A 24,510-nucleotide genomic window follows, 5' to 3' on the forward strand; every position below is an offset into this window, starting at 1 on the left:
TACCCAGCAGTGATGATAACAGACTGTAGCTAGGCTCTCTACTGTATCTGTTTAGAACAATAGCCCATAGACAAGCCATTACAGAACCATTAACTCATCAGCAAGCACACACACACACACACATCCAGGGAAAGGAGCTTTGTGTGTGTATATATGTGTGTGTGTGTGTGTGTGTGTGCGCACGTGCGATGGTAGTCGAGAAAGCTGTGTATGCATTCATGTCTAAATGTGTGAATGTCTGTGTATAAGTGCTTGCAACCCTGCAAGTCTTTCGCCAGAACTGTGCCCTCCTGATGGCAGTGTGTGTGTCCAGCAGCACTGTGTGAGATGGCCCTCCTGATGGCAGTGTGTGTCCAGCAGCACTGTGTGAGATGGCCCTCCTGATGGCAGTGTGTGTGTCCAGCAGCACTGTGTGAGATGGCCCTCCTGATGGCAGTGTGTGTGTGTCCAGCAGCACTGTGTGAGATGGCCCTCCTGATGGCAGTGTGTGTGTCCAGCAGCACTGTGTGAGATGGCCCTCCTGATGGCAGTGTGAGTGTCCAGCAGCACTGTGTGAGATGGCCCTCCTGATGGCAGTGTGTGTGTCCAGCAGCACTGTGTGAGATGGCCCTCCTGATGGCAGTGTGTGTGTCCAGCAGCACTGTGTGAGATGGCCCTCCTGATGGCAGTGTGTGTGTGTCCAGCAGCACTGTGTGAGATGGCCCTCCTGATGGCAGAGTGTGTGTCCAGCAGCACTGTGTGAGATGGCCCTCCTGATGGCAGAGTGTGTGTCCAGCAGCACTGTGTGAGATGGCCCTCCTGATGGCTGTGTGTGTGTCCAGCAGCACTGTGTGAGATGGCCCTCCTGATGGCAGTGTGTGTGTCCAGCAGCAGTGTGTGAGATGGCCCTCCTGATGGCAGTGTGTGTGTCCAGCAGCAGTGTGTGAGATGGCCCTCCTGATGGCAGTGTGTGTGTCCAGCAGCACTGTGTGAGATGGCCCTCCTGATGGCAGTGTGTGTGTGTCCAGCAGCACTGTGTGAGATGGCCCTCCTGATGGCAGTGTGTGTGTCCGGCAACACTGTGTGAGATGGCCCTCCTGATGGCAGAGTGTGTGTCCAGCAGCACTGTGTGAGATGGCCCTCCTGATGGCAGAGTGTGTGTCCAGCAGCACTGTGTGAGATGGCCCTCCTGATGGCAGAGTGTGTGTCCAGCAGCACTGTGTGAGATGGCCCTCCTGATGGCTGTGTGTGTGTCCAGCAGCACTGTGTGAGATGGCCCTCCTGATGGCAGTGTGTGTGTCCAGCAGCAGTGTGTGAGATGGCCCTCCTGATGGCAGTGTGTGTGTCCAGCAGCACTGTGTGAGATGGCCCTCCTGATGGCAGTGTGTGTGTCCAGCAGCACTGTGTGAGATGGCCCTCCTGATGGCAGTGTGTGTGTCCAGCAGCACTGTGTGAGATGGCCCTCCTGATGGCAGTGTGTGTGTCCGGCAACACTGTGTGAGATGGCCCTCCTGATGGCAGAGTGTGTGTCCAGCAGCACTGTGTGAGATGGCCCTCCTGATGGCAGTGTGTGTGTCCGGCATCACTGTGTGAGATGGCCCTCCTGATGGCAGTGTGTGTGTCTCTCATTTTCATCTCCTGTCTTCTTCTCTACTTTTAGCCATTTCTCCCGCTCTTCCATTCCTCTCCTCCTCCCCCCATCCCTCTCTTCTCCCATCCTCCCATCCCATCCCATCCCTCTCTCCTCTCCTCCTCCCCCCATCATATCCCTCCCTCTCTCCTTTCCTCCTCACCCATCCCTCTCTCCTCTCCTCCTCTGTACCTTCCTGAAGACGAAAGGTTCTTCGTTGTAGGCGGGGTTCAGGCCGTTGTTCATCACCATGCGCGTGCGGAACTCTTTGCGGATGGTATCCGTGGGCAACCCGTACATGTCCACCTCTACGTAGGTCCCAATCTTCTTATCAGACAGGAACTGACCAGAGAACACCTGAGAACATACACATCCAGTCAAACAACAATGAAATACAATATAATACAATCAAATACAACTTTCTTTGCACTTTTTTGTAATGGATAAATGATTGGACATCATTTTTTAAAACATGCTCACATCACTTACATGGATTTTTAGCTAGCGGTGGCTAAAGTTAGCTGAAGTTTGTAATGGCTGTTTAAAGAAAACTGAACCATAGATGACAGTTTCTCCTGGCCCATAGACTACTTTCAGGGTGAGGAACCATCTAACATGAAGTTGTAAAATAGTGAACTTCAGGTTTCCCATCTTCCCAGCACATGTATTGCTTTTCTCTCTTGGTTTCTTATTAATCCAGAGATTATGTGCAGATCCACTACAATAAGCCCCATCTACCTCCATATCCCTCTCTGTGCTGTGAACTTGGAACTCCTGACCTCGTACCTGTACACTGCAGGTAGCAGCAATAACCCCGTCCACAGGTGTCTCTGAGAAGGGGTCAAACATCCTGTCTGAGCGACGCATGAAGTCTGGCTTCAACAGATACCTGGGAAGAGAGAGGAGGGATGGTGGCCCAGCAGGGTTAAAACAAAAATTAAAACTCTTAAAGGGGCAATCTGCAGTTGCTACATCCATTTTTTGATTTATACATTCATGATATGCACCCATTGATTTTTGAAGAATATAACTTATAAATACCTCATGAGCTTAGTTCAACTGACATACCCCATCAGAACCCAAAATATAAGCTTATTTTACTCCAATGTTTGTAAACAAAGTAAACGTAAACAAACACTATATAGCCTCAAAACATGGTTAAAACTATCATTTTGATATCATGGATGGCCAGTCCTTGCTTCCATAGCTCTGTCTGTGAATTTGAGAGTGGTTACATTTCTCCAGCCCCATCCCTCAGCTTTTTACCAAAACAGGGGCGAGGTTTTTTGTTATTGTTTCAACTGCTGATTGCTGCTCTAAACTCTTTCTGTAAAGTGCTAGTATAGTGTTTATAAATGTGTTATACAGTGTTTTCAGATCGTTTAACAACTACATCTAAATCGTGTTGTAGAGATGGTGCATTGCTATTTTCCATATCAAGATGAATGGATTGGTGGTTGTATCGATCAGTACAAAAAGGATAATTAGTGCTAGATCATTTATATTCCTGCTCACACTGTTACAGTAAGTTAGCCTGAATCCTAATGATGATGACAATGATTGTGATTCTACCCTGCGTGTGTACCAGCTGAGTTAGGACGGGAGACGCATTAGGAGAGCCCTGTGTGTGTGTGTGTGTGTGTGTATGTGTGTGTGTGTGTGTGTGTGTGTGTGTGTGTGTGTGTGTGTATGCGACATTAGTTAAGGGTGAAAGTCACATTAGAAAAAGTCACATTAGAAGAGCATTAGGAGATAGGGGTGTTACTGTCATTACTGATCTCTTTGCATATGAAATACAGTTGAAGTCGGAAGTTTACATACACCTTAGCCAAATACATTTCAACTCAGTTTTTCACAAATCCTAGTAAAAATTCCCTGTCTTAGGTCAGTTAGGATCATCACTTAATAATAATTTAGATAATAATTTATTTCAGCTTTTATTTCTTTCATCACATTCCCAGTGGGTCTACCAATTAGTATTTGGTAGCATTGCCTTTCAATTGTTTAACTTGGGTCAAACATTTTGGGTAGCCTTCCACAAGCTTCCCACAATAAGTTGGGTAAATTTTGGCCCATTCCTCCTGAGTCAGGTTTGTAGGCCTCCATGCTCGCACACGCTTTTTCAGTTCTGCCCACACATTTTCTATAGGATTGAGGTCAGGGCTTTGTGATGGCCACTCCAATACCGTGACTTTGTTGTCCTTAAGCCATTTTGCCACAACTTTGGAAGTATGCTTGGGGTCATTGTCCATTTGGAAGACCCATTTGTGACCAAGCTTTAACTTCCTGACTGATGTCTTGAGATGTTGCTTCAATATATCCACATAATTTCCTTCCTCATGATGCAATCTATTTTGTGAAGTGCACCAGTCCCTCCTGCAGCAAAGCACCCCCACAGCATGATGCTGCCACCCCGTGCTTCACGGTTGGGATGGTGTTCTTCGGCTTGCAACAGCCCCCTTTTTCCTCCAAACATAAAGATGGTCATTAAGGCCAAACAGTTATATTTTTGTTTCATAAGACCAGAGGACATTTCTCCAAAAAGTACGATCTTTGTCCCCATGTGCAGTTGTAAACCGTAGTCTGGCTTTTTTATGGCGGTTTTGGTGGTTTTGGCTTCTTCCTTGCTGAGCGGCCTTTCAGGTTATGTCGATATAGGACTCGTTTTACTGTGGATATAGATACTTTTGTACCTGTTTCCTCCAGCATCTTCACAAGGTCCTTTGCTGTTGTTCTGGGATTGATTTGCACTTTTCGCACCAAAGTATGTTCATCTCTAGGAGACAGAACGCGTCTCCTTCCTGAGCGGTATGACGGCTGCGTGGTCCCATGGTGTTTATACTTGCGTACTATTGTTTGAACGTGGTACAGATCAATGTGGTACCTTCAGGCGTTTGGAAATTTCTCCCAAGGATGAACCAGACTTGTGGAGGTCTACAACTTTTTTTCTGAGGTCTTGGCTGATTTCTTTTGATTTTCCCATGATGTCAAGCAAAGAGGCACTGAGTTTGAAGGTAGGCCTTGAAATACATCCACAGGTACACCTCCAATTGACTCAAATGATGTCAATTAGCCTATCAGAAGCTTCTAAAGCCATGACATCATTTTCTGGAATTTTCCAAGCTGTTTGAAGGCACAGTCAACTTAGTGTATGTAAACTTCTGACCCACTGGAATTGTGCTACAGTGAATTATAAGTGAAATAATCTGTCTGTAAACAATTGTTGGAAAAATTACTTGTGTCATGCACAAAGTAGATGTCCTAACCGAGTTGCCAAAACTATAGTTTGTTAACAAGAAATTTGTGGAGTGGTTGAAAAACAAGTTTTAATGACTCCAACCTAAGTGTATGTAAACTTCTGACTTAAACTGTATCTGACTTTAGTAGTGAAATCCCAAGGTCAAAGGAAGAGAGATGGGGGGGTAGAGAGAGAGCGCGCAAGAGAGAGCGCAAGAGAGTGAGAGAGCAAGAGAGGATAAGAGGAGGGGAGCAGGGAGCCCCATCAGTGAGATGGTGGCAGAGTGAGCCAGCCGGAAACCACTTATGAGATGTGAAACGCTTTAATTGATGAGCTTTCAGAGAGGAAGGGGGAGATAAAGGGATGGAAGGAGGGAGGGAGGGGGATGGAGAGAGGATAAAGGAGTGGAAGGAGGAGGGATGAAGAGATAAAGGAGTGGAAGGAGGGAGGGGGATGGAGAGAGGATAAAGGAGTGGAAGGAGGGAGGGGGATGGAGAGAGGATAAAGGGATGAAGGAGGGAGGGGGATGGAGAGAGGATAAAGGGATGAAGGAGGTGGGGGGGATGGAGAGAGGATAAAGGGATGAAGGAGGGTGGGGGATGGAGAGAGGATAAAGGGATGAAGGAGGGAGGGGGGATGGAGAGAGGATAAAGGGATGAAGGAGGGAGGGGGATGGAGAGAGGATAAAGGGATGAAGGAGGGAGGGGGATGGAGAGAGGATAAAGGGATGAAGGAGGTGGGGGGGATGGAGAGAGGATAAAGGGATGAAGGAGGGTGGGGGATGGAGAGAGGATAAAGAATTGGAAGGAGGGAGGGGGATGGAGAGAGGATAAAGGGATGAAGGAGAATGGGGGATGGAGAGAGGATAAAGGGATGAAGGAGGGTGGGGGATGGAGAGAGGATAAAGGGATGGAAGGAGGGTGGGGGATGGAGAGAGGATAAAGGAGTGGAAGGAAGGAGCAGCAGCACTTACCCACAGGATCCGTTGTACTCATACTTTCCCTGGTTCAGCTGCATGGCCAGATCTGCGACAAGAGAGAGAGTCTGTTTAGGTGTTATTACAATAGAAATCACAGACGCACAGTCACATGCAGACACACTCTTCTTGAAGCGTACACACACATTATGCTAACAGACATAGACATACACAGATTAAATTTTTCAGGTTGATTAAATTTATTTGTGACATGTTGATTTCTTCAACAACTCAACAGGCATATTATGTAGTGTTGCTGTTGCTCAACCCAGAGGGAGAGAGAAGGGGGAATCTTCCACCTTACTGACATCTCTTCTTCCTCTCCTCTCCTCCCTCTCTCTCCCCCGGCCCTCACCCCCCTCCAGCCCTACACATGCCCACTCACAGGGAGCCATATGTTACAACCCCATCGCCCTCAGACATGGGGCAGCATCTGTTAACTACAGGGTTCACAGTGTGTGTGTGTGTGTGTGTGAGTGAGTGACAGATAAAGAGAGAGAGAGAGACAGGAAGAGATAAAGATCGTTACAACACTGTATATAGACATAATATGACATTTGAAATGTCTTTATTCTTTTGGAACTTTTATGAGTTTAATGTTTACTGTTCATTTTTGTATTGTTTATTTCACTTTTGTTTATTATCTATTTCACTTGTTTTGGCAATGTAAACATATGTTTCCCAATAAAGATAAAGTGAAACTTAAATTGAAATTGACAGGAAGAGAGAGAGAGAGCGAGAGAGAGCGTGCGAGAGAGAGAGAGAGAGAGAGCGAGAGAGAGAGAGCGAGAGAGAGAGAGAGAGAGCGAGAGAGAGAGAGAGAGAGCGAGAGAGAGAGAGAGAGAGCGAGAGTCTGTCTGTAAGAGCATGTGTGTTGTAGGGGGTAATAATATGTAGTGTGTGAATCTATCCATGTATGTGTGTGTGTCGCATGTGAATCTATCCATGTATGTGTGTGTGTCGCATGTGAATATATCCATGTATGTGTGTGTGTCGCATGTGAATCTATCCGTGTGTGTGTGTGTGTGTGTGTGTGTTCAATCTCTCAACCCTCAGACAGGAGAATTACAGAGAAACAGTGGAATAGGGTTATGTGAGGGGTGTGTGTGTCACATGTGAATCTAGGTATGAGTCTGTATGTGCAGTAGGGTTAACATGCTCCAGTACAGTACCTGGGGTCTGGTAGTTAAGGGAGACCATCTGGCAGCCTGCGTTCCAGAAGATCTGAGGCATGTAATTACTGGAATCCACCCTGCCTCCTTTAGGATAGATCCGACTCATCTGACGCTTGTTGTAGCTGGACGCAAACACTCAGGACTTAACACAGGGACAGAGGGAGGGAAAGAGTGTGTGTGTGTGTGTGTGTGTGTGTGTGTGTCTGGTGTATGCATCTATGATGTTTGTTCAGTAGGATTACATGGTACAGCACCTGAGGTCTGGAAGTTGAAACAGTGGTGTGTTTCTGTGTGTGTGTGTTCAAGTGTGTGTGTAGCGAGTCGAACGGGCCGCAGACCTATTTTTAGAAGGGAACAGCTTGTGTCCTGCATTCCCACTGGAATGTGTGTGTGTGTTCTCCATTCCAAAGGCACATCGGTCTCTCCCAGAGGAGCTAAGGCAGTTTTCCACAGATGGAGACTGTAAACAAACAACGTCTAGTATACAGCAGTCTAGCCTCATATCATGGCCTCAAACTGCAAAGTTACAACTGTTGCAACATGGAAAGTTCTTGTCCAGGGGGTGTCCTTTTTATCCACGCCAAACTTGGTGCAAAACCGCGCCTACGAGAAACCTAGCAACATTCAACGCCGCGCTGATTGGGAAGAGTTCAATTGTTCCCTTGTGAGAAGTAAAGACGTCCGAGAGAAGGAAGAACACAAGAGACAGAATCCCCAACAAAACATTGGCAACAATACCTTGCATTTTCCCAAATTTGGATATGAAGTTCCATTTAACTATGTAGCTTTTTAGTGAGTGATTGCAGCCAGCCTGACTGGCCAGATGAATAGTATCGACTTCATGGATAGTTGCATTGTTTGTGGAGGTAAGTAATCTGTGAATTATATCAAGTGTTATTGCTATCTTACAACACCGATTGGGCTGCTGTCTAGTAGTGTGTGTTGTCTAGTGTTAGCTTAGTGTGGTTATCTAAGTGTTTACGAAAGGACAATTGAGATACTTAGCTACATGATATTTGTGGTAGTTGGCAACTAAAAGAGATGCTGCATAGCTAGCTCTAGCTGAATGGGCAAAGCTAGCTCCATTGATTCACTATTACTAACAATCATGTAATGTTAGCTATTTACAGAGTCACTTGTTGCTTCCCTTTCATTGAGCTAATTTAAAACGAGGCCGCGCAACTACGCATCTCCCACGGTTTGTGGCATGGCAGGCACGAGGAAACTCAGAGGGGATTCCCTCTACAGCGTTCGTCCTTTCTCACAAGCATTTACTTCATCACAGGGAACATCCGAACTCCGACCAATCAGCTCGGCTATGAATGTTGCTTGGTTACCTGTGGGCGTGGTTTTGCACCAAGTTTGGCGTGGATAAAAAGGACGCGTCCAAGGGACCCACTTTTGATACTGTTTTTTTTGTCTAGAAAATCTAGGGAGTCAGTCACTTTTCATGCTGTAATTCATTAAGATGAATAGTAGCATGAAGGACTATGGACTCATCTTGACTACTTCACAGGTCAGGAAATATTGGATAAATGTAGTTTTGGGGTGAATGTGTCTTTATTTTGTCTATATTGTCTATGTGCATTTACATGCTGTGTGAGTGTTGACACTGGACCAAAGGATACTTGACAAACTCGATGGCGTTGGTTTTCAGATAACCCAGACCCACTGACTCGTTAAATGACGACATGTTGTGGTGGATGTTCCTCTCTGGAGGGAGAAGAGACAGTAGAGTTAAAATGGGAGAGAGAGCGAGAGAGAGAGAGAGGAAGAGAGGAAGAGAGAGAGAGAGGAAGAGAGGAAGAGAGAGAGAGAGAGAGAGAGAGAGAGAGAGAGAGAGAGAGAGAGAGAGAGAGAGAGAGAGAGAGAGAGAGAGCGCTCATCTGATTAATGTATTTGACACATCTAGAAGTGTACCACACAACCCACAACTCTGATGTTGCACCATGAAAGCTCAAGTAACTAAAACCATCTGAACCAGCTTCATTTTACAGTACAAGTTCTAGATGTTTAACAATCGCCGTAACTAGACAATCACTAAACCAGTTCATTAATCTTAACTGAAGTTGAAGGTTACCTTCTGCGACATCAAAGCTCTGGAACTTGACAGGCTGTGCGTAGTTGACCATGGCAGAGAGGTAGGGGTGGATGTTGGTGGTGGCTCCTACGTACGTGTACGAGGCTATGAGAGCCTCCTCGTCATCCGTCGTCTCTCCAGTCTACACAGGAGCAGAAAACACACTGTCGTTTTACACTCACACATCTCCGTTGTATTCCAGTCTCCACACTGTACACACATAACCCTCCAGTCTGAGAGCACATAAAGTAGTTCTAAAGCACATCAAGTTAGTTAGGAACACTCTCATTATAAATATATAAATGACCAGAGAAAGAGCTTTACACTGGCTAGAGCTTAGAGAAAAGGCTTCACACTCAACAGTAGAGAGAGAAAAGGCTTCACACTCAACAGTAGAGAGAGAAAAGGCTTCACACTCAACAGTAGAGAGAGAAAAGGCTTCACACTCAACAGTAGAGAGAGAAAAGGCTTCACACTCAACAGTAGAGAGAGAAAAGGCTTCACACTCAACAGTAGAGAGAGAAAAGGCTTCACACTCAACAGTAGAGAGAGAAAAGGCTTCACACTCAACAGTAGAGAGAGAAAAGGCTTCACTCAACAGTAGAGAGAGAAAAGGCTTCACACTCAACAGTAGGGAGAGAAAAGGCTTCACACTCAACAGTAGAGAGAGAAAAGGCTTCACACTCAACAGTAGAGAGAAAAAGGCTTCACACTCAACAGTAGAGAGAGAAAAGGCTTCACACTCAACAGTAGGGAGAGAAAAGGCTTCACACTCAACAGTAGAGAGAGAAAAGGCTTCACACTCAACAGTAGAGAGAGAAAAGGCTTCACTCAACAGTAGAGAGAGAAAAGGCTTCACACTCAACAGTAGGGAGAGAAAAGGCTAGTTTGTGACCAGTAAAGAGAAGAAGAGCAGCTGAACCAACTCCCATACCTTCTTGATGTTGTTTTCCTCAGAAGCCTCTGAGATGTCTGTGGCATCTGTTGCTTCTGTGGCCTCAGACATCTCTGTTGGATCCTCCTCCACAACCTGAACACACAACAATAGTTCATTATAAACTGGGTAATTTTGGTCCTGGATGCTGATTGGCTGAAACAGCATTTCACCCGTGTACAGTGCATTCGGAAAGTATTCAGACCCCTTGACTTTTTCCACATTTTGTTACGTTACAGCCTTATTCTAAAATGGATTAAATTGTTGACTTGTCCCGAAGCCACTCCTGCGATTTCTTGGCTGTGTGCTGATTTCGTTGTCCTGTTGGAAGGTGAACCTTCGCCCCAGTCTGAGGTCCTGAGTGCTCTGGAGCGGGTTTTCATCAAGGATCTCTCTGTACTTTGCTCCGTTCATCTTTCCCCCGATCCTGACTAGTCTCCCAGTCCCTGACGCTGAAAAACATCCCCACAGCATGATGCTGCCACCACCATGCTTCACCGTAGGGATAGTGCCAGGTTTCCTCCAGACGTGACGCTTGGCATTCAGGCCAAAGAGTTCAATCTTGGTTTCATCAGACCAGAGAACCTTGTTTCTCATGGTCTGAGAGCCTTTAGGTGCCTTTTGGCAAACTCCAAGCAGGCTGTTGTGCCTTTTTACTGTGGAGTGGCTTCCGTCTGGCCACTCTACTATAAAGGCCTGATTGGTGGAGTGCTGCAGAGATGGTTGTCCTTCTGGAAGGTTCTCCCATCTCCACAGAAAAACTCTGGAGCTCTGTCAGAGTGACCATCGGGTTCTTGGTCACCTCCCTGACCAAGGCCCTTCTCCCCTGATTGCAGGGTGGCCAGCTATAGGAAGAGTCTTTGTGGTTCCAAACTTCTTCCATTTAAGAATGATGGAGGCCACTGTGTTCTTGGGGACCTTCAATGCTGCAGAAATGTTGGTACCCTTCCCCAGATCTGTTCCTCGACACAATAATGTCTCTGAGCTCTACGGACAATTCCTTCGACCTCATGGCTTGATTTTTGCTCTGACATGCACTGTCAAATGTGGGAGCTTATATAGACAGGTGTGTGCCTTTCCAAATCATGTCCAATAAATTGAATTTACCACAGGTGGACTCCAATCAACTTGTAGAAACATCTCAAGGATGATCAATGGAAACCGGATGCACCTGAGCTCAATTTCGAGGCTCATAGCAATGGGTCTGAATACTTATGTAAATGTTTAATATTTTGTATTATTATTAGCCAAAACATTTAAAATACCTGTTTTTGCTTTGTCATTATGGGATATTGTGTGTAGATTGATGAGGACATTTTTTTATTTAATCAATTTTAGAATAAGGCTGTAAAAAGTCAAGGGGTCTGAATCCTTTCCGAATGCACTGTAAGTTACCTTCCTGTAACAATTGCTTATTTTCCGTTTGATAACTATATTATATACTATAACGAAAGCTGGTTCAACAGCAATGCGTCTGGTATCTTCCTTATCCTGGCCATATATTAGCCAAGTAGCCTATCCATAAAAGGTTTCGAAATGGTCTACTCGTGAGGCTTTTTGCCGACATCCTTTTGCCTTATTCACAATTCACATAGGCCTACCTGCAGTGCATAGGCTACTCCGTTCGGCTTGTATCCATCCCCATTTACAAAGAGAGCCTCTTGTCAGGTTACCAAAGACGCTCCTCCAAACGTATTAAAACTATTCAGTCCTATAATACAGTATCAACGGTAGGCCTGGGCTATATCCTGCTTATTGAGAACGTGCTTCACACATACAATATAATGTATTGTAGCCTAGTCATTTTGTATTTGAGGAGGAGTACGATGCGTAAAGCAGTGGAGGCTCCTCAGCCATCCTCCTCAGTGAATTGCATGCAACTTTTACATTAAAAACATTAAAAAAGTTATCCGTTTTTGATAAAACTATACTAAATATATTCACGTCACCAAATCATTGATTAAAACACACTGTTTTGCAAAGAAGGTCTACAGTAGCTTTAACAGCACTCTGTAGGGTAGCACCATGGTGTAGCCGGAGGACAGCTAGCTTCCGTCCTCCTCTGAGTACACTGACTTCAATACAAAACCTAGGAGGCTCATGGTTCTCACCCCCTTACATAGACTTACACAGTAATTATGACAACTTCCAGAAGATGTCCTCCAACCTATCAGAGCTCTTGCAGCATGAACTGACATGTTGTCCACCCAATCAAAGGATCAGAGAATGAATCTAGTACTGAAAGCATAAGCTACAGCTAGCTAGCACTGCAGTGCATAAAATGTGGTGAGTAGTTGACTCAAAGAGAGAGAAAGAAAATAGTTGAACAGTTTAGAACAAATTAATTTATTCCTAAATGAAGGAGAAGCAAGAGAGAAATAGAGAGAGAGATTGTCATTTTTGTTCCACTTTCAGTTTCACTTACTTAGCTAGAAAATGCAGCTAGCTAGTTTAGCCTACTGAAACACCCTGCTCGAACAGAGGGATGCTATGTTAGGTAGCTGGCTATGACTATCAAACACAACACTGGAACTCTTCCAAGTCAAGGTAAGCTTTTGGTTTTACTAATTTATTGCCACCGGGGCCCGCCTGTGTAACTGCTTACTGACTGTAATGTTACTGCATGATTGTAGCGGGTTTACTAACGCATTAGTTCTCTTAGCTATGCTGACTGACGTTACTTTAGCTAATATCGTGACAATGATGTAGGCTGTGTGTAGCGGTTTGGCTTGGAAAGGTTTTTTCGCCTGGTCACATACAGTGAGGTAAAAAAGTATTTGATCCCCTGCTGATTTTGTACGTTTGCCCACTGACAAAGAAATGATCAGTCTATAATTTTAATGGTAGGTTTATTTGAACAGTGAGAGACAGAATAACAACAAAAAAATCCAGAAAAACGCATGTCAAAAATGTTATTAATTGATTTGCATTTTAATGAGGGAAATAAGTATTTGACCCCTCTGCAAAACATGACTTAGTACTTGGTGGCAAAACCCTTGTTGGCAACCACAGAGGTCAGACATTTCTTGTAGTTGGCCACCATGTTTGCACACATCTCAGGAGGGATTTTGTCCCACTCCTCTTTGCAGATCTTCTCCAAGTCATTAAGGTTTTCGAGGCTGACGTTTGGCAACTCGAACCTTCAGCTCCCTCCACAGATTTTCTATGGGATTAAGGTCTAGAGACTGGCTAGGCCACTCCAGGACCTTAATGTGCTTCTTCTTGAGCCACTCCTTTGTTGCCTTGGCCGTGTGTTTTGGGTCATTGTCATGCTGGAATACCCATCCACGACCCATTTTCAATGCCCTGGCTGAGGGAAGGAGGTTCTCACCCAAGATTTGACGGTACATGGCCCTGTCCATTGTCCCTTTGATGCGGTGAAGTTGTCCTGTCCCCTTAGCAGAAAAACATCCCCAAAGCATAATGTTTCCACCTCCATGTTTGACGGTGGGGATGGTGTTCTTGGGGTCATAGGCAGCATTCCTCCTCCTCCAAACATGGCGAGTTGAGTTGATGCCAAAGAGCTCCATTTTGGTCTCATCTGACCACAACACTTTCACCCAGTTCTCCTCTGAATCATTCAGATGTTCATTGGCAAACTTCAGACGGGCATGTATATGTGCTTTCTTGAGCAGGGGGACCTTGCGGGCGCTGCAGGATTTCAGTCCTTCACGGCGTAGTGTGTTACCAATTGTTTTCTTGGTGACTATGGTCCCAGCTGCCTTGAGATCATTGACAAGATCCTCCTGTGTAGTTCTGGGCTGATTCCTCACCGTTCTCATGATCATTGCAACTCCACGAGGTGAGATCTTGCATGGAGCCCCAGGCCGAGGGAGATTGACAGTTCTTTTGTGTTTCTTCCATTTGCGAATAATCGCACCAACTGTTGTCACCTTCTCACCAAGCTGCTTGGCGATGGTCTTGTAGCCCCAACATCCTTGGAGAGCTCTTTGGTCTTGGCCATGGTGGAGAGTTTGGAATCTGATTGATTGATTGTTTCTGTGGACAGGTGTCTTTTATACAGGTAACAAGCTGAGATTAGGAGCACTCCCTTTAAGAGTGTGCTCCTAATCTCAGCTCGTTACCTGCATAAAAGACACCTGGGAGCCAGAAATCTTTCTGATTGAGAGGGGGTCAAATACTTATTTCCCTCATTAAAATGCAAATCAATCTATAACATTTTTGACATGCGTTTTTCTGGATTTTTTTGTTGTTATTCTGTCTCTCACTATTCAAATAAACCTACCATTAAAATTATAGACTGATCATTTCTTTGTCAGTGGGCAAACTAACAAAATCAGCAGGGGATCAAATAATATTTTCCCTCACTGTACAACTGATGTGTTATGCATTGAAGTCCACAAGCAAAGGGAAGAGGTGAAAGGAGGAGAGCGCATAATGTTGATGCGAGAAGCAATACAACGTGGCTGCTATGAAACGGTGAACTGTGTTTATGCGTGATCAGTGGTGTATTCATTCTGCCGATTATGTTGAAAAACTTTTCTTAAACAGAAGCAAATGGAACAAAACTGGGATAAACATACCTGAATTTGTCCAATAGAAACTCTTGTTTGCAACTGTTGGACTAATGATTACACCCACTATGAGCTAGATGCAGGCAAGAGTGTGCAAGGCGGTATTGAATGTCACTGTCTGTCACATCAAATTTGTCTCTCGACCTGTGTGCACCTACGTTGTAAACTTTCATTCATAGGCTAGGTTGTAGCAACCTCATGATGGGTATAGGGACAATTTGAATATCATGTAGAAGCCTAAACCTATCGCTGTTACATTGAACTGGGTGAATTGGATATGAATGAGAGTCATCCAATATGCTGTAATAGAAATAAGGCCATGCTCATTAAAAAATAAAAATCCTCCCTCATCTGAAACGGTAATGACCGCCACTGGCGTAAAGGCCTATACTCATTGAAGCCAATCACAACAATGTTGACTGTGAACACTGCAAACATATAGAGCAAACACGGGATGTTTTTTTTTTTACTCGTTACTGTAGCATATGCTATTTAATAAACTGTAGTATCAATCCACAATGGACTAGGACAGAATATTCCGTGCCCCCGGCCGAACTGGAGTCAATGACAACGCAAAGACCGTCAATAACCTACAGAACTTGAGACAAACGCATGCAGTATTAAGCCATGGAACGCCTTGATTGGCCAGTGAGTGGCCAAGCCTTCGTCACACCTACAACTTGTTTATTCATTAAAACCCAGCCCTTTCACGCCACCGCCAGCTACTGTGCTCATAATAACAGCTGTGAAAATTGCAAAAATATTTCTGACACACTCCTGGACCTATAGCGCTACCACCAGCACTTGTATCTACCATTGCGTTAGGTTTGTTCAAATAAAGCCCTAAGTCTTAGCTCAAAACACAAATTCCATTTACAAAATGTATACCTTTTTGATGCTGTCTCTCTCCTTCTCCTCTCCTTCTTTCTTCACACTGACACTGGTGCTGACACTGGTGCTGAGGCTGTTGTCTTCACTAGGCTCCTCTGATGTACTGATCTTCAAGTCAGGGTTCAACTCCTTCACATCACCTAGAGATAGAGATACAGGAACACACACGGTTACCCTCCAACACACACGGTTACCCTCCAACACACCCGGTTACCCTCCAACACACACGGTTACCCTCCAACACACCCGGTTACCCTCCAACACACACGGTTACCCTCCAACACACACGGTTACCCTCCAACACACACAGCTACCCTCCAACACACACGGTTACCCTCCAACACACACGGTTACCCTCCAACACACACGGTTACCCTCCAACACACACGGTTACCCTCCAACACACACGGTTACCCTCCAACACACACGGTTACCCTCCAACACACACGGTTACCCTCCAACACACACGGTTACCCTCCAACACACACGGTTACCCTTCAACACACACAGTTACCCTCCAACACACACGGTTACCCTCCAACACACACGGTTACCCTCCAACACACACAGTTACCCTCCAACACACACAGTTACCCTTCAACACACACGGTTACCCTCCAACACACACGGTTACCCTCCAACACACACGGTTACCCTCCAACACACACGGTTACCCTCCAACACACACGGTTACCCTCCAACACACACGGTTACCCTCCAACATACACGGTTACCCTTCAACACACACGGTTACCCTCCAACACACACAGTTACCCTCCAACACACACAGTTACCCTCCAACACACACAGTTACCCTCCAACACACACAGTTACCCTCCAACACACACAGTTACCCTCCAACACACACAGTTACCCTCCAACACACACGGTTACCCTCCAACACACACGGTTACCCTCCAACATACACGGTTACCCTCCAACACACACGGTTACCCTCCAACACACACGGTTACCCTCCAACACACACGGTTACCCTCCAACACACACGGTTACCCTCCAACACACACGGTTACCCTCCAACACACACGGTTACCCTCCAACACACACGGTTACCCTCCAACATACACGGTTACCCTTCAACACACACGGTTACCCACCAACACACACAGTTACCCTCCAACACACACAGTTACCCTCCAACACACACAGTTACCCTCCAACACACACAGTTACCCTCCAACACACACGGTTACCCTCCAACACACACGGTTACCCTCCAACATACACGGTTACCCTCCAACACACACACACACACAGCCACAAAGACACACACATCCTCTAGTGAACCGATACAAAGTGACTGAATATCTCAGTCTCCAAAGTGACTACACACCAGAACAAGAAGGAAAAGAAGAACCCTTGTGTACACACACATAAACACGTGTGCATCTGCACACACACACACGCTCACCATTCTCCACATCTTCCTCTGTCTCTGCTCCCAGTAAGATGGCTGGTGTGTTGGTCTCTCCAGCCTCCATGTGCTTCTTAAAGGACTCTAGCTGCTCTGTAGAACACAACAACAACAACAACAACCCAAGTCAATCATCGTGTACGTCAATAAAACCACCATACAGAGTGACAGAGAACAGGTAAGTCCAGCAGTAGCAACATCTGTAAGAAACTACAGATATAAAACTATTCTTGCATAAAGTTGACTGCCACTGTATACGTACTCTGTTCCACCTCGGGTTTCAAGCGTTTGTTTTTGATGAGGATTTTGCGTTTGAGGTCAATGGGAGAAGGCAAGGGACGGCCCGCTTCAACCTGGCAACAACAACAAATGTTTAGTTTTTTACAAAATGGCAGAAGACATTTATGGTAAATGGTACATTTTCTGTAGCATGGAAACATTCCATACATATTCTTTATTATGTTCAACCATCATCTGCTATCAGACACGATACAGATCCAGACACTAAACAGGAGACAGACAGGTATAGTGTGGTAGAAGGTAGATGGCTCACAGGGTATCCCTCGAGAGGATGCCTCAGTAGGTAGTCTCCAAAGATCTCCTCACAGTACCGAGCCATCTTGTACTGCTGGGGTTTACTGAAGCACACAGGATCAAACATCAAGACACTTACATGTTAGTCATTTAGCAAACGCTCTTATCCAGGGCCACTTACAGTTAGTGCATTCCTCTTAAGATAGCTAGGTGAGACAACCACATATCACAGGCATTGAAAGAAAATGTTTTCCTCAAAATAGTTATCAGCAAAGTCAGTGCTTTAAAAGACAAGTGTGAGTGTTAGTCCATTTTTCCCCCTATTTCTTTGTCATTAAATTACAGTTCGTAATAGTTACACTGTTACATTTAAATCGATCGGACGTAAAGGAATAAATGATAACATTGTCATGTATAAAATAAAATAAAACACATTCTGGATCATTGTGAAATCCTTAGTGCTGAGTGATTAACCAAAATGTCTTATTTTTCCGTTCAATTACTTGAATCCCATTTTGTTCGTTTTTTTTCTGTGAACTCAATGAACACATTGCACAGGGATATAGAGAACAGCTGTTGCTTCGTGAGGTATCTCTACCCAAAAATACATGGTCTAAGTTATTGATAGTTGGTACTCAGCAGTCATAAAAGTATACCTTATTTATTTAATAGTGATTTTGTCAGACAGCATAGGCAGCAGCTCTATAGAGATGAGATGATGACTTGGAATGAAATAATAAAGTCTTCAAATAAAACAAATGTAATATACACAACAACTGAAATATCGCTAATAAGTGATAAGCAGTAATGGGACATCATAGGACATGTACTAATTGTTTTATTCTGTGTTGTTACAGCATACCAAATAATCGAACCAAAATCGAAAACCGTTATTATTTTTTAACAATCTAACCGAAACCAAACCGACCTCAAAAAGCACTAATCACTCAGCACTAGACATCCTACCTGCAGTGGTTTTCAAATGACAGGATCACAGGATACTCAGATGTCACAAAGGCTGTTTCTCTGATGGCTGAGATCACATCCTGTTTGAGGGGGGAAACAACAACATAGGGATTGATATTAGAACCACATTGAATCCATTATATATCTCTTGCTTTAAGTCTCTGGATAAGAGTGTCTCAGGTCTCAATTAGATGCAGTATCAATTTGTCAACACAAGAGGGCAGACTTGCCATATGTAATTAATACAAAAGTTGTGTGAATGATCAGACAAATCTGAATGGGTGAATGAGTGTTTTTTGTGTGTACCTTAAAGAGAATGTCAGTACACATGGCCTTGCCGTGAGTGATGATAGGCTCCTGGTCTTCTCCTTTCCCATCCCAGCAGTCCAGCTCTACACACCTGAGATCATACACATACAAAACAGTTTACATACTGTATATATACACACACACATCCACAACCCCCCCGCCACCATCTCACCACCACCCCACCCTTTCCCCCGCCACACACCTACCTGCAGCCGGAGAGCAGAACCTGCCTATACATCTCCACGGAGGACTTTCCTCCAAACTGCCTCCCGGTCAGGTAGGTGTTGTGGGAGGAGGCGATGAAGTAGTGGGCCAGCGGCTGCTCCATGTCCTGGTAGAGCTCCAGACAGTCCAGGAACACCGGGGCATTCTCATCTGACATCAGGTACCTGCAGAAGCCATCACTGGACATACGGCCTGGGGGAGTGGAGGAGGAGGGGTAGACGGAGAGTGTGTAAGGGGGTCTGCTAAATGTAACATAAACTAGCAACGCGCATGCCCCGCCCACCTAAGGATCTGTCTTTTTCAGCCATCTATTTACTGTGTTTGAGGGGTGCAAAGTCTCCGTGTCACTTAAATCTCGATGGATTGATTGCTTTCATTTTACTCCTGCGACTCTTTCATACTCTTGCTTGTGCCTGTCATTTTTCCCCATTAACATTACGTCCACAGAAATGTGTGTAATGACCTGTCAAACACACCCCGGTAATGGCTGAAATGGGCTCAATGGGATACATTGTTTTTCCATTGTATCTATAGAGAAGATAGCCCTATTTGTAAAAAGACCAAGAACAGCTCAAATAAGCAAAGAGAAATGACAGTCCGTCATTACTTTAAGACATGAAGGTCAGTCAATCAGGAAAATGTCAAGAACTTTGAAAGTTTCTTCAAGTGCAGTGGCAAAAACCATCAAGCGCTATGATGAAACTGGCTCTCATGAGGACCGCCACATGAAAGGAAGACCCAGAGTTACCTCTGCTGCAGAGGATAAGTTCATTCGCGTTACCAGACTCAGAAATTGCAGCCCAAATAGGTGCTCCACAGAGTTCAAGTAACAGACACATCTCAACATCAACTGTTCAGAGGAGACTGCGTGAATCAGGCCTTCATGGTCGAATTGCTAAAAAGAAACCATTACTAAAGGACATCAATAAAAAGAAGAGACTTGCTTGGGCCAAGAAACACAAGCAATGGACATTAGACCGGTGGAATTCTGTCCTTTGTCCAAATTTGTCCAAATTTGAGATTTTTGGTTCCAACCGCTGTGTCTTTGTGAGACGCAGTGTAGGTGAACGGATGATATCCGCATGTGTAGTTCCCACTGTGAAGCATGGATGAGGAGGTGGATGGTGTGGGGGTGCTTTGCTGGTGACAATGTCTGTGATTTATTTCGAATTCAAGGCACACTTAACCAGCATGGCTACCACAGCATTCTGCAGCGATATGACATCCCATCTGGTTTGGGCTTCGTGGGACAATAATTTGTTTTTCAACAGGACAATGACCAACACACCTCCAGGCTATGTAAGGGCTATTTGACCAAGAAGGAGAGTGATGGAGTGCTGCATCAGATGACCTGGCCTCCACAATCCCCCGACCTCAACCCAATTGAGACGGTTTGGGATGAGTTGGACCGCAGAGTGAAGGAAAAGCAGCCAACAAGTGCTCAGCATATGTGGGAACTCCTTCAAGACTGTTGGAAAAGCATTCCAGGTGAAGCTGGTTGAGAGAATGCCAAGAGTGTGCAAAGCTGTCATCAATGCAAAGGGTGGGTACTTTGAAGAATCTTAAATATAAAATATATTTGTTTAACACTTTTTTGGTTACTACATGATTCCATATGTGTTATTTCATAGTTTTGATGTCTTCACTACTATTCTACAATGTAGAAAATAGTCAAAATTAAGAAAAACCCTTGAATGAGTAGGTGTGTCCAAACTTTTGACTGGTACTGTAAAAAAAAAAAATACCTTATACAATAAGAACATAATATATATATATATATATATATATATATATATATATATATATATATGAGTGCATTCTAATAAGAAAAGTGAAATTTTACAATAAATTGAATACCTGAATTCCCTCCAAAATCCCTGAACTTAATTATTTGTCCTTGCCAGTGAAATGTTTTTTTGTGCTATAATTCAGTCAATATCTGATGGATTATAAAAATGCAAAAAGTTTGGAGTATTTTCATTGTCCAACTGTTGCATGTAATAGAATTGTTTAAAAAATATTTCAAATGTTTTGATGACCATTGCTACATACCAGGGACGGCCTGTTCAATAGGGCGATATGGGCGACGCACTGCCAAACGGGAAAAGGAAGGGATTTTTTTTCTAATCAATTATATCACGGCAACAGTAGTTATCAGTGTTGTAATCTGATCTGACTGCCACTAAATGTCAAATCAGGCTAAAGTCGTGCTTCAAATGGCCCCGCCCGTTTTTGGGCGATTTCAGTCAGGTTGAAAATCGCCCAGAAGTCTCTCATAGCCTGTCATGTAAAATCTATTTTTTTCAAATTTCAAAGCTTTCAATACATTCTCTATGGGTGTCTGTGGGCTTGCACTTACGCGCTTTCGTCATACGTGACGTAACCATGAACGTAACTAAGCAAATAGCGGCTAGCAGCGTCTCTTTGCGACCTGCAGTGTGGCGTTATTTTATGTTTTTAATTTGTACACTTAGTGGCGTTATTTTATGTTTTTAATTTGTACACTTAGTTTACAAACATTCTGCCAACCATGGATTTCGAGTGGTGGGTTTTGGACTGATCTTGTTGATCGTGTACATACCCGCTACGAACGGACTAAATAATGAAAACGTTGCTGGCAGCGGAATCCAATACAGCTGGGAGACTTGGCTGGATGACAGAGTCCCGGACAGAGAAGTGGAGCCGGCCGGCTTCACCCTGGTCGGAGCGGACCTCGATCTGACAGTCACAGGGAAAATCGATCCTGGTAAGAGAGCGACTCTGTACCCCCGAGCCCCGACATTGAACTGCTTTCTGTGTCACTGTGACCTTACTATCTGCCCCGTGAGTTCCCCCAATTGTTTGTTACCGTTGTGTACTGTTGATAATCACAAGTTTACTGGAGAACTGAGACCAAGTAGAGACTTTGGACAGGGTGGATATGCACAAGATTTTAGTCAGACCAAGCTATAACATTATATATTTACTACGACAGTACATTCAACCAAAAGCTAATATAACAAAGGCATCAGAGATTATTTATAATCTGTCACAGAAACTGGAATCCATCTCCCCAGATCAGTCAATAAATGCTTCTGGTATTGACTTATATGCTGCCCCTGTCTTCATGTTGTTGCTGGACATATCTTTTTTAAAATGTGTGTAGGTCACCTAAATCATCAGAAAAATTGCCCCTCCTGAGAATTTTTTCAGGAGCCGCCACTGCTACATACACAGATTTAGATTTTCTTCCCTTATTATCAGTCAACACTCACACATCCAACATGTATAGGGCAGGTGCTGATGTGTTATTCACCAGGAGAGGGCAGCACATGCTAAATAAATGTGTTATTCACCAGGAGAGGGCAGTACATACTAAAGAAATGTGTTATTATAATAATAATAATATAATATGCCATTTAGCAGACGCTTTTATCCAAAGCGACTTACAGTCATGCGTGCATACACTTTTTTTTTGTGTGTATGGGTGGTCCCGGGGATCGAACCCACTACCTTAGCGTTACAAGCGCCGTACTCTACCAGCTGAGCTACAGAGGACCACATACTAAATAAATGTGTTATTCACCAGGAGAGGGCAGTACATGCTAATGAAATGTGTTATTCACCAGGAGGGGGCAGCACATGCTAAATAAATGTGTTATTCACCAGGAGAGGGCAGTACATACTAAAGAAATGTGTTATTATAATAATAATAATATAATATGCCATTTAGCAGACGCTTTTATCCAAAGCGACTTACAGTCATGCGTGCATACACTTTTTTTTTGTGTGTATGGGTGGTCCCGGGGATCGAACCCACTACCTTAGCGTTACAAGCGCCATACTCTACCAGCTGAGCTACAGAGGACCACATACTAAATAAATGTGTTATTCACCAGGAGAGGGCAGTACATGCTAATGAAATGTGTTATTCACCAGGAGAGGGCAGTACATGCTAAAGAAATGTGTTATTCACCAGGAGAGGGCAGTACATGCTAAATAAATGTGTTATTCACCAGGAGAGGGCAGTACATACTAAATAAATGTGTTATTCACCATGAGAGGGCAGTACATGCTAATGAAATGTGTTATTCACCAGGAGAGGGCAGTACATGCTAAATAAATGTGTTATTCACCAGGAGAGGGCAGTACATACTAAATAATTGTGTTATTCACCAGGAGAGGGCAGTACATGCTAATGAAATGTGTTATTCACCAGGAAAGGGCAGTACATGCTAAATAAATGTGTTATTCACCAGGAGAGGGCAGTACATACTAAATAAATGTGTTATTCACCAGGAGAGGGCAGTACATGCTAATGAAATGTGTTATTCAAATGACACTGCTGGTCCTGCTCACACTGCCCTACCCTATGCTTTGACTTCTTTCTCCCCTCTCTCTCCAGATAAAATCTTGCGACTTGTGACGGCAGGCCGCCCAACAACCTGCCCGCTTGACCCTATCCCCTCCTCTCTTCTCCAGACCATCTCCGGTTACCTTCTCCCTTACCTCACCTCGCTGATCAACTCATCCTTGACCGCTGGCTATGTCCCTTCCGTCTTCAAGAGAGCGAGAGTTGCACCCCTTCTCAAAAAACCAACACTCGATCCCTCCGATGTCAACAACTACAGACCAGTATCCCTTCTTTCTTTTCTCTCCAAAACTATTGAGCGTGCCGTCTTTAGCCAACTCTCTTGCTATCTCTCTCAGAATGACCTTCTTGATCCAAACCAGTCAGGTTTCAAGACTGGTCATTCAACTGAGACTGCTCTTCTCTGTGTCACAGAGGCTCTCCGCACTGCTAAAGCTAACTCTCTCTCCTCTGCTCTTGTCCTTCTAGACCTGTCTGCTGCCTTTGATACTGTGAACCATCAGATCCTCCTCTCCACCCTCTCCAAGCTGGGCATCTCCGGCGCGGCTCACTCTTGGATTGCGTCCTACCTGACCGGTCGCTCCTACCAAGTGGCGTGGCGAGAAGCTGTCTCCGCACCACGTGCTCTCACCACTGGTGTCCCCCAGGGCTCAGTTCTAGGCCCTCTCCTATTCTCGCTATACACCAAGTCACTTGGCTCTGTCATATCCTCACATGGCCTCTCCCATCATTGCTACGCTGACGACACACAACTAATCTTCTCCTTTCCCCCTTCTGATAACCAGGTGGCGAATCGCATCTCTGCATGTCTGGCAGACATATCAGTATGGATGACGGATCACCACCTCAAGCTGAACCTCGGCAAGACGGAGCTGCTCTTCCTCCCGGGGAAGGACTGCCCGTTCCATGATCTCGCCATCACGGTTGACAACTCCGTTGTGTCCTCCTCCCAGAGTGCGAAGAGCCTTGGCGTGACCCTGGACAACACCCTGTCGTTCTCCGCTAACATCAAGGCGGTGACCCGATCCTGTAGGTTCATGCTCTACAACATTCGGAGAGTACGACCCTGCCTTACACAGGAAGCGGCACAGGTCCTAATCCAGGCACTTGTCATCTCCCGTCTGGATTACTGCAACTCGCTGTTGGCTGGGCTCCCTGCCTGTGCCATTAAACCCCTACAACTCATCCAGAATGCCGCAGCCCGTCTGGTGTTCAACCTTCCCAAGTTCTCTCACGTCACCCCGCTCCTCCG

The 24,510-nt window shown here is 44.9% G+C and overlaps 1 protein-coding gene across 5 annotated transcripts in view; it reads right to left on the bottom strand.

Moving 5' to 3' along the window:
* The window catches only part of LOC121548687 (1-phosphatidylinositol 4,5-bisphosphate phosphodiesterase beta-4-like), a 145,250-nt gene that overhangs the window by 30,923 nt on the left and 89,817 nt on the right, over positions 1-24,510 (bottom strand). For all 5 annotated transcript variants that reach the window (XM_045210176.1, XM_045210178.1, XM_045210177.1 and 2 more), the window contains 14 exons: positions 18,889-19,099; positions 18,680-18,773; positions 18,374-18,453; positions 17,427-17,511; positions 17,136-17,226; positions 16,871-16,966; positions 15,436-15,578; positions 10,013-10,108; positions 9,079-9,220; positions 8,627-8,711; positions 6,996-7,120; positions 5,821-5,872; positions 2,396-2,498; positions 1,802-1,966 (listed from right to left, as the gene is read on the bottom strand). In XM_045210176.1, coding sequence (XP_045066111.1) covers positions 1,802-1,966; positions 2,396-2,498; positions 5,821-5,872; positions 6,996-7,120; positions 8,627-8,711; positions 9,079-9,220; positions 10,013-10,108; positions 15,436-15,578; positions 16,871-16,966; positions 17,136-17,226; positions 17,427-17,511; positions 18,374-18,453; positions 18,680-18,773; positions 18,889-19,099 — 1,568 coding nt within the window. The remainder of the gene's footprint in view (positions 1-1,801; positions 1,967-2,395; positions 2,499-5,820; positions 5,873-6,995; positions 7,121-8,626; positions 8,712-9,078; positions 9,221-10,012; positions 10,109-15,435; positions 15,579-16,870; positions 16,967-17,135; positions 17,227-17,426; positions 17,512-18,373; positions 18,454-18,679; positions 18,774-18,888; positions 19,100-24,510) is intronic.

The sequence above is a fragment of the Coregonus clupeaformis genome, chromosome 33 (assembly GCF_020615455.1).
Source record: "Coregonus clupeaformis isolate EN_2021a chromosome 33, ASM2061545v1, whole genome shotgun sequence".
NCBI classification, from domain to species: Eukaryota; Metazoa; Chordata; class Actinopteri; order Salmoniformes; family Salmonidae; genus Coregonus; species Coregonus clupeaformis.